Source organism: Punica granatum, chromosome 8 (assembly GCF_007655135.1).
Source record: "Punica granatum isolate Tunisia-2019 chromosome 8, ASM765513v2, whole genome shotgun sequence".
Taxonomy (NCBI): Eukaryota; Viridiplantae; Streptophyta; class Magnoliopsida; order Myrtales; family Lythraceae; genus Punica; species Punica granatum.
The window spans coordinates 7,993,363-8,007,787 of record NC_045134.1 but is presented as its reverse complement, the minus strand read 5'-3'; the positions used below and the strand labels follow the sequence as shown (position 1 = coordinate 8,007,787).

Genomic DNA, 14,425 nt, shown 5'->3' with positions numbered 1-14,425 from the left:
ATTGTCGATTATGACCATCTGCAGTTGAAAAGTTTATCTGTTGGAACTACCGACTATATAGTTTTAGGTGATGTTAACTTAAAGAAGCTGGATTGGGCAGAGAAAGGGGAAAACAGCCATTGGCCTCCTCATCATATCAGAGGCTTATCAGACACGAACCGTTTGGTTTTAGGATTAATTTTTAAAATTTTAACTATAATTTTAACTTTATTCACTACACAATAAAAATTAACAGCATAATTATTACTTTTTTCCCTTTTTATCAAATTTTTAACCATTCGATTCAATTTTTAATATTAAATTCTCTCGACGATTTATTATTATTTTTTTTTACATTTTTTCTCATAATTCAACACGATCATTACAATTCAATTGAAATCAAAACTCAACTCCACTTAATTCTAAAATCAAAAACACTTGACATAAATGCTACCCATCAAGAGAAGGCAGACATAAATGTTGTCTAATTAGGCCCATATTTAATTGCCCAAATCAGAAGATACAGCACAAGGGCATGACAGATATATTATAACCCAAAGTCTTAATTCACGAGGAGAATAGGGCAGCTAATCAAGATGCAAGCAAGTGTTACGTGTAAGTTGTTTGTAAACAACATATATAGATTAGACATGGTGAAGACAAAACAAGAGGAGAAGACAGTAGGGGGAGATGGGTCCATGAAAAAGATGGGAGGCTAGGTGTAAATTATCTACTCGATGGGGAGGACCTTCTTGACGAATAGATTTAAGTTGATGTGAGAAGAACAAATATCTCTTAGCAAAGCCAACAAGAGCAAACTATAGCAATAGCAATTTCGAGCGGTGCTAAATAAAATAAAAAGAAAGGAGGGGGGCAGAGCAGGAGGAAGAGGAGGAGAAAGGAAGAGGCCCAAGAGGGCTTAAGGGGGTCAACGTTGGGTTAGAGAGAGTGAAAATGCATAGGAGTTGCTGCTTCACTTTTTTTCTTTATTTCAACAAGAGTAATAAAAAAAAATAACAAACATTATTATTATTATTATTATTATTATTATTATTATTAATATTAATATTATTTAAGAATAAAAGAAAAAAAGAAAAATAAAGGGCTGTTTTGGAATCTTCATTTTCTCACTGAATCCATAACCTAGTTTTTGCCACTGAGAGACAGGGAGAGCACAATTTTCAATCTTCTAATAGTGACTTTCCATAGACAAGTCTTCTTTTTATTTTCTTTCAAAAAAAAAAAATAAAAAAATAAAAAAATACCTCACAAGCTGTTTTCAGAGTTCGGACCGCTTAGCTGGAGTCCAAAACACGTATACATCCTGCACATCTTATCATTCCAGCGTCTCCGTTTCGCATTTGCAGAAGCTTTCCTTTGTCACCCTCCATTCTCAATCTCTTTCTCCAGGCCGATAGAAACCATGGCTGATCTGATCCTCGGGAGCATCGTGGATTCCATCACCGAACATCTCGTTTCCCTCGTTGCTCAGGAGATTGGGTTAATATCCGGTGTCAAACGCGAGCTCGAGAAACTCCGGGGCACTGTCTCTGCTATTGCTGCTCTGCTTCGTGAGGCTGAAAAGAGACGGATCGAGGCTGAGGACGTGAAAGACTGGCTTCAGAGGCTGAAAGTTGTGGTTTACGATGCTGACGATCTGTTGGATGACTTCTCCACTGAAGCCCTGCGTCGTCGGAGAGTGGTGGGAGGAGTTAAGCGAGTTCTGAATGAGGTGCGTATCTTTCTCTCATCTTCTAATCAGCTTGTTTCTGCCAGTACGATGGCACATCGAGTCAAGGAGATTAGAGAGAGGATCGATGGCATTAAGAGTGATAGGTCTGACTTTAAGGTCGAGGGAAACGATGGTAGTACTCTTGGGGTTTTGGTGGAGAACCAACTTAGGCCGGAAACGTATCCGTACAAGCCTGAACGATATGTGGTTGGAAGAGATGAAGACACAAAAGAAGTCATCGACATTTTACTCAATCCTGATTTTGAGGAGAATGTATCTACCCTACCTATAGTTGGGATTGGAGGCCTCGGGAAAACAACTTTAGCAAGACTGGTATTCAACAATGCGAGCATTAAGGAATATTTCTCTGTTAAGCTTTGGGTTTGTGTGTCCACAAATTTCGATGCGGAGGAAATTGTGAGGAAGATAGTTGGAGAATCCACTCTTGGCAAGGATGAGTTGACAAAAAAGCTGGGAGAAAAGCTCGATGGGAAGAAGTTTTTACTTGTGTTAGATGATTTATGGAATGAAAACCGGTCTAAATGGTTGGAACTTGAAGAATTTCTTATGAATGGTGCAAAAGGCAGTAAAATATTAGTGACCACTCGCCATCTTAAAGTGGTCAAAACTATGACACCACCAAAATGTCATGAGTTGAAGGGCTTACCTGAGGATCAGTCGCTCGCTTTGCTAATGCGAATGGCAGGGAAGCAAGAATACGAGTGGAAATCTCAGAATTTAGAAGAGATCGCAAAAGAAATTCTGAAGAAGTGTGTTGGAGTTCCCCTTGCCATCAAGACGATTGGGCGATTGTTGGTATTTTTGAGAAATAAGGAGGAATGGTTGAACTTCAAGAATAATGAGTTATCGAGAATAGATCATGAGGAAGGTGATATCATGCCATCGCTAAAGCTAAGCTATGATTTTCTGCCTTCACATTTGAAGCAGTGCTTTGCTTACTGCTGCTTGTTTCCAAAAGATTACGAGCTAGACACATCTGAGCTCATTCATCTTTGGATGGCACAGGGATTTATCAAACCCCTGGGCAATAGGAAGACCCAGCTCGAAGAAGTCGGCCATGATTATTTTATGGAGCTGCTTTCGAGATCCTTTTTCCAGGACATAGTAGAAGATCGTTATGGCAACATTGTGAGATGCAAAATGCATGATTTGATGCATGACCTCGCGCAGTCGGTTGCGGGAGATAATTGCATCACCATTGACAGCTCCCATGAGAAAAGTATCCCACCAGGAGCTCGCCATGTATCCACCGACGATCCGTTGGTGTTGAAAAGCCGATTTGAGGGAGGCAAAAGATTAAGGTCCCTGCTTTTCACCAAAACGTTTGGCAATTTTCGAGAGCTTATTCATTTGGATGTCTCATGTTTCAGAAATCTACGGGCGCTACGTATTCGTAATGCACGCATAAATGTGATATCTGGTTCAATCGGTAAACTGAAGCATATGAGGAGCCTCGATCTATCATGGAATCCTTTTCAGTATCTTCCGAACTCTATAAGCGGGTTGTGCAATCTAGAGACGCTTAATCTTAGAGGTTGTCCGCATCTACAGAGATTACCCAGAGGCCTCACGAAGTTGGTTAATCTGAGGCAGCTTGATGTGAGTGAATGTGATAAGTTAACACATTTGCCAAGGGGGATTGGGAAGTTGACTAATCTGCAAATGCTAGGTGAATTTAAGGTGGGGAAGGATTCGATTCGAGATGCTGCAGGGTTGAATGAGTTGAGCAAACTTACTGGATTGAGGAAAGAATTAACTATCCAATGCTTGGAAAGAAGTGTTCCGAGCGGGTTGGAAGCTTCCTTCTCAATTGAGAAGTTAGCTCTCCAATCATTGAAGCTAGACTTGTACCCTTCACAAGCTATGGAGGCTGATGCAGAAGTTTTAGAAAGACTTCGGCCCCATCCAGATCTAAAGAAATTGTCAATCAAAGGATACGGTGGTGTCCAGCCTTCATCCTGGATTTCTCAACTTCATAAACTAGTCGAAATTAAGTTTAGGTGGTGTTATCAGTGCGTGCGTCTACCACCTCTAGACCAGCTGCCTTCACTCAAAAGAGTCTCCTTAATTGGTTTGATAAATCTGCAGTGGATAGAATTGTCGGAGAGTGAGAGTGGGACGCCGCAGTCTATTTCCTTTCCATCCTTAGAAGAAATAAGGCTGGAAGATTTGCTTATATTTAGGGGATGGGAGAGGAGGAGAAGGAGCAGGAGCAGCAGTAGAATTGAACAAGAGGAAGAAGCTATTCAGGAGGAGGTGGAGGTGGATGATGATTCTTTATTGATGCTCCCCTTCTTCTCTGACAATGTCGAGGTCGCCACAGTTAGATGCCCAACATTCTCATACATGCATGGTCAAGGGCTGCATCTGAAGAAAAACTCAACCAGAATTATAAAGGAGCTTGTGAGGAATGTAACTATTCGCCATACTCCAGCATCGTCGTCGTCGAGGATGATGGCGACGTTGATCTCCCCATCTTCTATATCTCTCCTCGCACCGACCAGCCTCACCATTTCTGAAGTGGAGGACTTAGAGCACTTACCGGTGGTGTTGCTTCAGTCCCTCCCGTCTATCCAGTCTCTTGCAATCAAAGATTGCCCTCGCCTGAAAGCTCTCCCTGTGTGGGCGATCCTCCGATACCTAACTGCCCTCAAGTCGTTGAAGATATCCCGCTGTCCAGAACTTGACTTATCAACGGGGGAATCAGGATATCAAGAAGACATGCCTGAAGGACCAGCTTATAAACTCCAAGAGTTGAAATTCGGGTGGATTTCTCAACGTCATAAACTAGTCGAAATTGAGTTTCGTGTTTGTCATAACTGCATGCGTCTACCACCTCTAGACCAGCTGCCTTCACTCAAAAGAATCCACTTATTTCGTTTGAGGAATTTGCGCTGCATAGAATTGTCGGAGAGTGAGAGTGGGACGCCGCAGTCTAATTCCTTTCCATCCTTAGAAGAAATAAGGCTGGAAGATTTGCCAAAATTTAGGGGATGGGAGAGGAGGAGGAGCAGGAGCAGGAGCAGCAGTAGAATTGAACAAGAGGAAGAAGCTATTCAGGAGGAGGTGGAGGAGGATGATGATTCTTTATTGATGCTCCCCATGTTCTCTGACAAGGTCAAGGTCACCACATCTGGATGCCCAACATTCTCGTACATGCATGGTCAAGAGCTGCATCTGAAGAAAACCTCAACCAGAATTATAAAGGAGCTTGTGAGGAATGTAACTACACGCCATGCTTCAGCATCATCATCATCATCGTCGACGTCATCGTCGTCGAGGATGATGGCGACGTTGATCTCCATATCTTCTATATCTCTCCTCGCACTGACCGGCCTCACCATTTCTGAAGTGGAGGACTTAGAGCACTTACCGGTGGAGTTGCTTCAGTCCCTCCCGTCTCTCCAATCTCTCGAAATCTGGGGTTGCTCTCGCCTGAAAGCTCCCCCTGTGTGGGCGATCCTCCGATACCTAACTGCCCTCAAGTCGTTGACGATATCCCTCTGTCCAGAACTTGAATTATCAACGGGGGAGTCAGGATATCAAGAAGACATGCCTGAAGGACCAGCTTATAAACTCCGAGAGTTGAAATTCGGGTGGAATAGAGAAGTGGAGACTCTCCCATGGTGGATTCAGCACCTCACCAACCTGGAAAGCTTAGGAATCGGATGCCGGGATCTGAAGGCTTTTCCTGAGTGGTTTCCACAGCTTACCTCACTCAAACGTCTTGAGATTTCTGATTGCGGGGAAGAGCTGAGAAGAAGGTGCAGAAGGAACATCGGAGAGGACTGGCCTAAGATTTCTCACATCCCGAAAATATATGTGGGCTCGGACTGGAACTGGGCCTTGGGCTCTCCTCAAGAGGTCAATGATTTCTCATTCCCATTTTTTATGGTTCTTGCTTAAATATTTGTACATTTCTCACTCACCTGTTTAACCAATGCTTCCTTCCTTAACACATGTTATTTGGGAAAGGATCGATAAGACTCATTTGCGTTGTTTCATGGAGAGTTCTGCGTTTGGTTTCAAAATAGGATTTTAAAATCAAATTTTAATTTTGAAAAAGAGTGGTATAAATGGAGCCCATCCTTTAACTTTGTATGAGTTATTTTGTTTTGTTGTGGAAAAAAGTGATATAAATGGGGCTCGCTCTTTGACTTTGTATGAGTTATTTTGTTTTGTTGTGGGTAGAATTAGGTTAAAGTTGTGATTTTAAAATCACATTTGCAAACCAAACAAGCCACAAAACTGCTGTCTGTAGATCTCGGCAATTAGATTGTTGATCCCTGTCACTCTGATCTGAGTTTCTCCTTCCTGCACCACAAATTCTTTCCTCTACAATACCCATTTACATTTTTACGGATAGAAAAAAGCAGGAGAGAAACTACAGTCATATCGTCAATGCTCTCCTTGCATTGCATTTGCTCATTGTTCTGTTACCGAATTCAGTTTAATTTCGTTGTTTTTTTTATCTAAAGTTCTGGCAAACCTCAATCTGCAGGAGATATGGGGGGGCTTTTCCTCTGCTTCTACTTCCGGTGTTTGGCTAGAAGGCTCTTTTACTGCTGAGTGATCTGACTGTTGCGGTTCAGTACTTTTGTCAAGAGGGGGAAGTTTAAACGTCTCATTTAATAACTTCGATCAATGAAGCTTGTTCTTATTCCACTCCGCTCCAGGTATATATCGTACATTTGCAAATGGCAAGTTATAAGACTTCTTTGATAATAAACGAGTAATCGAGATACCGAGTTTTCTAACTCAAATTTAAACAGGGCGTATGTTACTTTCTGTAAGCTGTCGAGATCATTTTATCTGAAGCTCACAGATCCATCTTCTGAAGTCAATTTTCTGGAAGAGGGACTGAGAATTACTGATTTTGTAGTACCAACTTCCGAACTTCAGCATATGTGAAGAGGTTGGATAAATTTTATCTTAAAGATGAGCATTCCCATTCTAGGTATAGCTTCTCCTACTTCTTATGTCGCCTCTTATTTCTTTCCATTAAGATTTTCTTGTCCCATGATGTTAACATTGTCAAGTAGAAAGAAATAATCTTGTCAATTTTTGTCCTTTATTTTCTGACAGATGGAAAGGCTCTGTCACTCGTTAGGTGGCCGGGTGCATGGAGAGATGTTCTCAGGGACAAATAATGTAACCTCCCAAGCCACATTCTTTCCATGCTTTCTGCACTTTATTTCGCTGGCACTCATTGTTCCTCGTCAATGCCAGCCAGTTTGAAGGCAAGTCACTAGCGCGCCCATCCCATCAATTGTGTCCTAACTATTGTAAGTATATATCCTCAACATGCCTTCATGTAACCACATTACTATATATGTCAATTTTCATCCTATTCTATGATGTGGTCATCATTAACGGGATATTGGTCTTGCAGGGAATATATTAATGGACGCTCAATCAGAATTTGAAAGACATGATTGACACTGCATGGAGCCTGCGTTACGGGATCGTTCGTAGAAGCTTGAACATGTCAGTAAGTGGGAGATTGATTCGGTGGCAAGTTCCCCGAGATTAACCTCTTACATTTCGGATGTTTTAGAGAGAAGTTGTTTGGTGGGCGCGATTTGGGATTTTTTTGGAGTTTTCTCCTTAACTTCTTCTTTTCGGGTTCACACAAAATTTAGCCTTTGCAATGTCGCCCACCAACTCGTTATCTTGTTGATTCAGCGTCTTTTGGAACCTTAGAGAACCTGCTGTCTTGATCTCTGTGATTTTTATTGAAGCTCCACCTAAGGCAACCCAGCGAGCCAAAGAAACTGGCTGCCTGTCTCATCCCAAGCTCCGTCATCCGACAGGCTGGTATACCTTAAAGATCTCTAGGTTGTTATAGATGAGGACAATTCAAGTTTGTCATAAGTTATAGAGTTCTCCCATGAAAAGAATATGTACGGTGGAAAAGATTGATCTAAATTTGTTTTGTATAGAGATAAATATAATGGCATGGCCTCATGGAAATGGCCTTGCCCACAAACTACTCATACACGATTCTACTTCGATACTTCTACCTCATTTCCCCGTCCTCGTCAGATGTCGACATTAATTTCTTTATCCATGCAAGTGGAGTATTCTTCACAAGCAATCTCTCATCTTTATACTTAATTTTGGTTGTCGAAGAAGGATTAACAGAGCAGGGTCCATTAATTAATTAATCTTAGATATGTGGGACATTGCAGATCAAGTTGGCTTGGCCGGCTTGTTGTGGGTCTCGTTCAGGTGTTTTCTCTTAAACTTTTTCTCATTGAGTTTAAATGATTAATCTCTCCACCCGCAGTTCCTGCTCCATTTTATCAGCTTACCCGCATATACGCGGTATATATTATATATATACATATTTAATAAAAATTAATTTTTATCCAATATAATAACTAAACTTAAGTCCTACTAACAAATACACACAACTCTTCCAACCATTTCTCTAATATGCAATATCACATAAACTTTAAATATCCATTCATTAGCGTTTCATAGCAACTCTCAACACAATAGCTTGACGGATCATACTCTAGCAACAGCACGACTTTCACAGAACAACGAGAAAATTATCACTGTCATCCCTTTACTTGTACCTTACCACCACTTAAGTCCCTCATCAATTTTTGCCATCAATTTCGCTTAAACGTTGGGGTTCCGTCAATCAATTTAGTCCCAGCCGTCAATGTCACTAACGGATGTCTGACGTGACTGCCTCGTTGGACAAAACGGTGTCAAAAAAATAATTTTTTAATCTGACTTTCCAAAACTATCACTGTCATCCTTTTACTTTTTTTGAGCCACCAATTTAGTCCCTCCTCAATTTTTGCCACCAATTTGGCCCAAACATTGGGGTTCCATCTATTAATTTTGTCATTGCAGTCAATGTCTCCAACGGATGTCTGACTTATCTGCCTTGTTGGAGAAAATGACGTCAAAATATTATTTTTAATCAGAGTTTCTAAAATAAAGTCGCTTTTGGCAGTTTTTTTGAAAATTTATTTATTTATTTATCTATTACTTTAACGGATGAAGGGGTAGACTAGCGAGACCTCCCTAGACCACGGGGGTAGTGGCCGGCCGAGGAGGCCCCAATCGGTCTCCCCCCCTTTTCTGAATCCCTCTGTTTTACTCTTTCAGTGAGGGTGATGCTGCTAATCGAAGGAAGAGATGCATTAGTTCGTTGGAGAGGAGGGAGGTTGCTCGAAAGGGCCTGTGACTGAGCTGCTACGATGGAAGAACACTGGAAAGGGACTAAAGAGGCGACCTGAAATTCGCTATAGCTTTTAGGTAAGGGAAATTGAGGTTAGTCGTTAGAGTTGGACACGAGGCTGAACTGGAAATGACTTCGGAGCTCCTGATACTACTAATCGGATAAGGAGACGGATTAGTAGTATCAAGAGCTCTGAGTCATTCTTAGTTCAGCCTCGTGTCCAGCTCTAACGACTAACCTCAATTTCCCTTTCCTAAGAACCGTAACGAGCTTCATGTCGCCTCTTCAGTCTCTTTCAAGTGTTTCTCCATCGTAGTAGCTCAACTGCAGGCCCCTTCGAGCAGCCTCCTTTTCTCTAATGAGCTTATGCATCTCTTCTTTCGATCATCAGCATTACCTTCACCGAAAGAGTTAAACAGAGGGATTCAGGAAGGAGGGGAGACCGATCAGGGCCTCCCCGATCGACCATTGCCTCTTGGTTTGGGGAGGTCCCGGCGGGCCTACCCCTTCGTCCGTTAAAATAAATAAATAATTTTAAAAAAAATTACCAAAAGCGACTTCGTTTTGGAAACTCTGATTAAAAATAATTTTTGACCTCATTTTTCTAACAAGGCAGCTACGTTAGACATTCGTTAGCGACATTGACGATGATGACGAAATTAATAGACGAAACTCCAACATTTAGGCCAAATTGGTGGCAAAAATTGAGGAGGGACTAAAGTGGTGGCTTAAGAAAAGTAAAAGGATCACTGTGACAGTTTTAGAAAGTTAGATTAGAAAATTATTTTTTTGACACCGTTTTGTCCAACCAGGCAGCCACGTCAGACATCCGTTAGTGACATTGACGGCTGGGACTAAATTGATTGACGAAACCCCAACGTTTAAGCGAAATTGATGGCAAAAATTGATGAGGGACTTGAGTGGTGGTAAGGTGCAAGTAAAGGGATGACAGTGATAGTTTTCTCCAGAACAACTTCAGACAATCTCAACAATCATCATATCTCCCGCAATTTCAACAATCATCGTATCTCAAACAATCATACTAGACAAATAATACACAACACAACCAATCAATATAGCTATAGGGTTGCATTTCCTCACAATTGAGTTATGACGGTACTGTGACCCCGCACATCTCGTTCATCTCATTCTCAACTCCCAATATCCATGTCTTATAAGCGGGGGCTACCCATTATCCTCCGGCAGAAGGAGTCTAGGCGTCCATTTTATATCCCGCCGGATCAGCGGTCTAGACGTCCGTTCTTGTATCCCGCTGAATCAGCGGTCTAGACGTCCCTTTTTGTATCCCGCCGGATTAGCGGTCTAGGAGTCCCTTTTTGTATCCCGCCGAATCAAGTTGGCTTGGCCGGCTTGTTGTGGGTCTCGTTCAGGTGTTTTCTCTTAAACCTTTTCTCATTGAGTTTAAATGATTAATCTCTCCATCTACAGTTCCTGTTCCATTTTGGATCTTTTGGAATATCATTCCTTTTTTGGGCGAGTTTGACGCAGTATACATGCTAAAAACCTGTCATAGGCCCATTGATTCCGCAGAATATCGGAACTACGACCGTCTATAACCTGTTGATTTTACGAATACCAGGGAATATGCATCAAACTCGAATCGAATCCGAGAATGAGCAAAGAGCACGAAAGCTTCAATTTTTATTAACTGATCAAAAGACAACTGTTAAACTATAGAGTTTTACAATTAAACCGTCTAAATTACACGAAAAACATAAACTTTTTCTAAAATTGCAAAAACGCCCAAATAACATAAAAAAAGATTGTTTTAGGCCTTAAACGATGGAATTCAGCTTAAATCTCGTCTTTTCACGGCCAAAGGCGGTGAGTTGTGCTCCAGAGGCCGTTTCCCTCGAGACAGGGTTGTCAGAACCTATTTTTTTTTCTCGAGGTACTAATTTACCACGTCTTTTGCTGCATCAAAACCTCATTTCATATTCTCCATTTCTGGTATAGGACTGATTTTGGTATGCAAAGATAGAACCCGAATTTGCTGAACTCTCGATGCCATCCAGATGTGCATCTAGCAGCTCAATCATCCTTCCCCTCCAAAGGGGACAACCGTTTCGAGTTGTCAGCAGAAGAACCACGAATTCATGTTCAGACGCTTCAAAGGTATGGAATTCCCGATGATGAACATCAGTCAATGCTTTTATTTATATGGAGAGTTTTGATCATTTACGTAAATCTTATGTAATTACTTCAACGGCGGCTTCCGTTTGTCGTTCATTCTTCCATGTCGATGGATCTGGTCCTGAAGACACCAGCTGAGATGCCGAAGCAGCTTTATCATATTGGAGGCTGAGCTGAGCTGAGCTGCTGTGGAGCTGAATCCCTCTGTTTGTATGCGCAGCCTAGTGTGAAAAATGATTAGTTAAAAAGGTTTATTAATTTTTAATTTTTCTCAACTTTTCCCATTCCTTCTTGTTGATCAACTCCTCATGCCTTGAGAGAGCTCGTTAAATTTTTCATTTTTGTAATTAAATCTCGTTTGCAATTTCTATGCGATTGATTTGAGTAAAAATTGGAGAGAAATTCGACTAATCGTCTTATCTATATCTATATCTATATATATATATATGAAAGTAAGGATGAGGTGGGCCAGCTCAGATGGCCTCAAAACGCTCGATTTTAGAATGAAAATTTCTCGATTTTTTTGAGTTTTTTAAATTTAAAATTATTTTTGGTTTTAAAATTATCAAGAAAATCTTCTTGAATTATTTTTTGTTATAATATTCAATTTAAAATGAAGGAGAATACCATAAAATCTCTAGGATACTACAGTGATATCTAGTTGAAGACAATATGATCAAATTATTTATCTTTCAGAATTATTAAAAAAACTTTGCATGTTACAGTGATCTCCTATAGAAGGTAATATGATGATCATATTGGGAATCATAAAGTCTATGAACATATTTATTTATTAAATATAAGAAATTTTGGTGGATTATTCTCGTGTAATTATTTTTATGTTTACTGTTAGACAACATATTTATCTTTATGTAGGAGATAATCCCAATTATCGGGATACACGTTTTAAACAATAGGAAAGAAACAATATAAGGAAGACAATTAATAATTAGAAGACGTATGCGAAAGCAAGAACAAATATATATAAAAGAAATATATAAAAACAAACAATATATATATATATATGAAAATAAAACTCGAATAAAATTATCAGGCCGCTACATCATCAAAAATAAGAAACGGAGCTCTCTCGCTTTGCCACGTCATTACTTATGTATTAACAAAAAAATTTATTATTAATTATGCAATAGAATATATATATTATTTGCTTATAGCCCATCAAAATATATATTATATACATTAGCTGCTATTTAGGAAATTTTTTATTGTAGTAATCGAATTACCGTTCATATATATTGTAACAAAACATAGAGTTGAAAACCAATATTAACGAGAGTTCATAATATATACAAAGTTATCCTTTGCATTATGGGCAAATATATTCTTATAATATTAACCCCAATCAGATTCTCGTTGATATAATATTGTTTGTTTATATTGCCGTTTGTACATATTTATATACATCTATTGTATGAGTTGAACCAAGAGAGGCAAGCAAATGGAGATTTTTCTTTTTGCGAAAGGTAAGGCTCTAGGTAGTCAACCGTCCTATTTTGTTCTTCTAGTGTAAAAATTACCAGGTTGTATGAGGATTTGAACCCATGACCTCTCACTTTCCATACTAGCGTGCTACCAACCAAGTTATCACTACTTTCTTGTTCTTTTAAGTACTTATTAACATCTAATATTTATTTTGGGGTAAAAATATTAAATATAGACATTTTCTTACTGAGCAAGGTCCTCCATTAATCAATCTCAGATAAAGTTGGTTTGGACGGCTCGGTGTAAGTTTCGATGAAGTGTTTTCTCTTAAACCTTTTCTCAGTGGGTTTACATTATTAATCCCTCCTATGCAGTTCCCGTTCCATTTCTGCTGTAGGACAGATTATGGTGTTCAAAAACAATCTTGCCTTTCTTGTCTTTTATCTTTCACGGAAGCAAAAATAGAATTGGATCATTGAATGCGTTACAGGTCCTCGTTATTCAGTACACATAAACGAGGCATTAGAAGGTTATTTTAATGGCTCGAAGGTCTAAGGCAAGCTGACCTTCTGTCCCCTTATCTTTTTGTCATGGCTGTTGAAGTTCTTTCCAAACTGCTTGATAGTGCTGCTGCAAGAGGTGTCCTGGCATATCATCCTTTTTGTAAAATAATTCAGCTAACCCACCTTGGGTTTGCTGATGATCGTTTGATTTTTATCAAGGGTGATCTTAATTCTTTAAGGGCTGTCCTGGAGGTGTTCAAGATCTTCTACAGGTTTTCTGGACTCAAGTTAAATCCAGCAAAAACTGAGATTTATTGGGCAGGATTGGATGAGCAAACTGTTAAGGAAATGCTGGATTTGAGTGGGTTGAAAAGAGGTTCCCTCCCTGTACGTTATTTGGGGGTTCCACTTATTTCGGGAAGGTTGACAGACAGGGACTGTAAACCTCTCATTGATAAGATTACAAGCAGAATAGAGGGCTGGGCAGCAAGAAAATTATCAGATGCTGGGAGGCTTCAATTGATTCAATCTGTTATCCACTCTCTTGTCGACTTCTGGTGTTGTGCATTTTTGTCCTTCCAAAAAAGGTTTGGGGATGGTGGAGCAAAAATGTCGATCATTCCTTTGGAAGGGAAACGATGGAAATGGCAAGGGTGCTAAGGTGAGCTGGGATGAAAGTATGCTTGCCAAAGAATGAAGGGGGTTTGGGAATCAAAGATCTATATACCTGGAACCTTTCTTGTAATATGAAGCTCATATGGTTGCTTTTCAAAAAGGCTGGCTTTTTGTGGATTGCTTGTTTGGAGGCTTATGTCATTAAAGGAAGGAGTTTTTGGAGTTTGAAGATTTCAAATTGTTGTTCATATGCATGGAGGAAGCTTCTAAAGATAGGAACCGTAGTTTATCCTTTTATTAAACACAGGATTCGTGATGGTCAGTTGACTTTTTTCTGGTTTGATAATTGGACTGGGGGTAGCCCTTTGATTAATGGGAGTCCTCTTTATGATATTCCTCTTGATTCCACTGTAGCTGATGTTATTGGTAATGTTGGTTGGATCAGAGGAGATTGCAGGGATGAGAGGAGCAGGAATATTCAGTTTCTGTTGAGTGAGCTCTCTTTGGTGCCAGGGAAGAAGGATGAAGTCATTTGGTGTGCAAGAGACAAAAGGAAATTCTCCATTTCAGGGGCATGGAATGAGCTTCGGAGTAAAGGAAGTAGAGTTAGCTGGTATAAACTGGTTTGGTTCCATTCTAGTATCCCAAGCCATAGTTTTATCAGTTGACTTGCAATAAATAGTATGCTCAGCATCATGGACAGGGTATTGAAGTGGAATCCCACCGCTGATCCTAGTTACAGGTTGTGTGGTGAAGGAAGAGAATCCAAGGATCATA

The 14,425-nt window shown here is 40.1% G+C and overlaps 1 protein-coding gene across 6 annotated transcripts; it reads left to right on the top strand.

Moving 5' to 3' along the window:
• The first annotated feature begins 1,276 nt into the window (after nucleotides 1-1,276).
• LOC116187386 (putative disease resistance protein RGA4) lies at nucleotides 1,277-7,825 on the top strand. 6 transcript variants are annotated; one of them, XM_031516054.1, is made up of 6 exons: nucleotides 1,277-5,596; nucleotides 6,234-6,408; nucleotides 6,505-6,647; nucleotides 6,818-6,883; nucleotides 6,962-7,017; nucleotides 7,125-7,825. In XM_031516054.1, exons 1-2 carry the CDS (start codon nucleotides 1,403-1,405, stop codon nucleotides 6,303-6,305), a joined length of 4,266 nt encoding a protein of 1,421 aa, XP_031371914.1. In that variant the 5' UTR covers nucleotides 1,277-1,402; the 3' UTR covers nucleotides 6,306-6,408; nucleotides 6,505-6,647; nucleotides 6,818-6,883; nucleotides 6,962-7,017; nucleotides 7,125-7,825. The 6 variants fall into 6 exon arrangements, with proteins under 6 accessions (XP_031371914.1, XP_031371911.1, XP_031371915.1 ...); XM_031516051.1 differs by having other exon boundaries at nucleotides 6,505-6,689; XM_031516056.1 differs by having other exon boundaries at nucleotides 1,278-1,711; nucleotides 2,738-5,596; nucleotides 6,505-6,689; nucleotides 6,818-7,017.
• The last annotated feature ends 6,600 nt before the right edge of the window (nucleotides 7,826-14,425 follow it).